Genomic DNA, 765 nt, shown 5'->3' with positions numbered 1-765 from the left:
GGGTGCGGGGGACGGGGATGCAAGTGGCCTGGAGTCCAAGCGCGGGGTATCAAGGTCCCTTTCTTCTCGGTGCCGCAGGGACGGGCACCAAACACACAGTCCTTGGGGCCGGTGGGATCAGGCCCTGGGCTCCCAGAAAGCCAGGGGGTGAAGGCGGGGGAAGATATGAAGTGCCTGGGGAACGAATTTTGGAATGAAACTTACATCTCCGAGGGGGCAGGGCAGGGAGCTGAGGCGGAAGCACCTAGACGGGCGAGAGCAGCCTAGGTGCCCCTGCTCGGCAGGGCCGGGGCGGTCACTTGTCCAAGTCCAGGCCCATCATGTTCTTGAAGGCGTTCTTGAGGCTGGTTCTGCTGGGGGACTTCACAGCAGGCCGGAGCTCCGCGCTCTGCTCGTCCTTCCGGAGCTCCATCTCGATGACCACCACCTGAGCGCCCTTGGAAGACTCCGCCCCTGACGCCCGAGCCCCCGCCCGGCCCGCTAACCGCTATTTCTTATCCTTGCGAGACTCCCCCAGCCCCTTGGACTTCTTCTCACTGGCCGCTTTGGTGCTTCTGCTGTGGTCCAGCATGGCATACAGCACCGGCGTCTGGGGGAGGGGCGCGCACGTCAGTCACCCGTCCCTGCCCTCGCTCTGCCCGGCGGCTGCCAGGGGTCCCCTCCCCGGTCGTCCGGGCCGCGAGTCCCGCTCACCTGCCGGCCGCGCTTGGACGAGTCCTTCCCGAGCTTGTGCAGTTTCCCCTTCTCCATGGCACTGTGGGGAGA

General features: G+C 65.9%; 1 protein-coding gene across 1 annotated transcript in view; it reads right to left on the bottom strand.

Moving 5' to 3' along the window:
• Positions 1 to 31: 31 nt before the first annotated feature.
• The window catches only part of MPZ (myelin protein zero), an 8,916-nt gene continuing 8,182 nt past the window's right edge, over positions 32 to 765 (bottom strand). Inside the window, exons 5-6 of the mRNA XM_006907947.3 lie at positions 694 to 754; positions 32 to 589 (exon numbers count right to left, since the gene is read on the bottom strand). Of these exons, the coding sequence (XP_006908009.3) occupies positions 488 to 589; positions 694 to 754 (163 nt within the window). The 3' untranslated portion in view covers positions 32 to 487. The remainder of the gene's footprint in view (positions 590 to 693; positions 755 to 765) is intronic.

Source organism: Pteropus alecto, unplaced genomic scaffold, assembly GCF_000325575.1.
Source record: "Pteropus alecto unplaced genomic scaffold, ASM32557v1 scaffold101, whole genome shotgun sequence".
NCBI classification, from domain to species: domain Eukaryota; kingdom Metazoa; phylum Chordata; class Mammalia; order Chiroptera; family Pteropodidae; genus Pteropus; species Pteropus alecto.
Note: the sequence above shows the minus strand (reverse complement) of the source record. Positions and strands in the feature narration are given on the sequence as shown.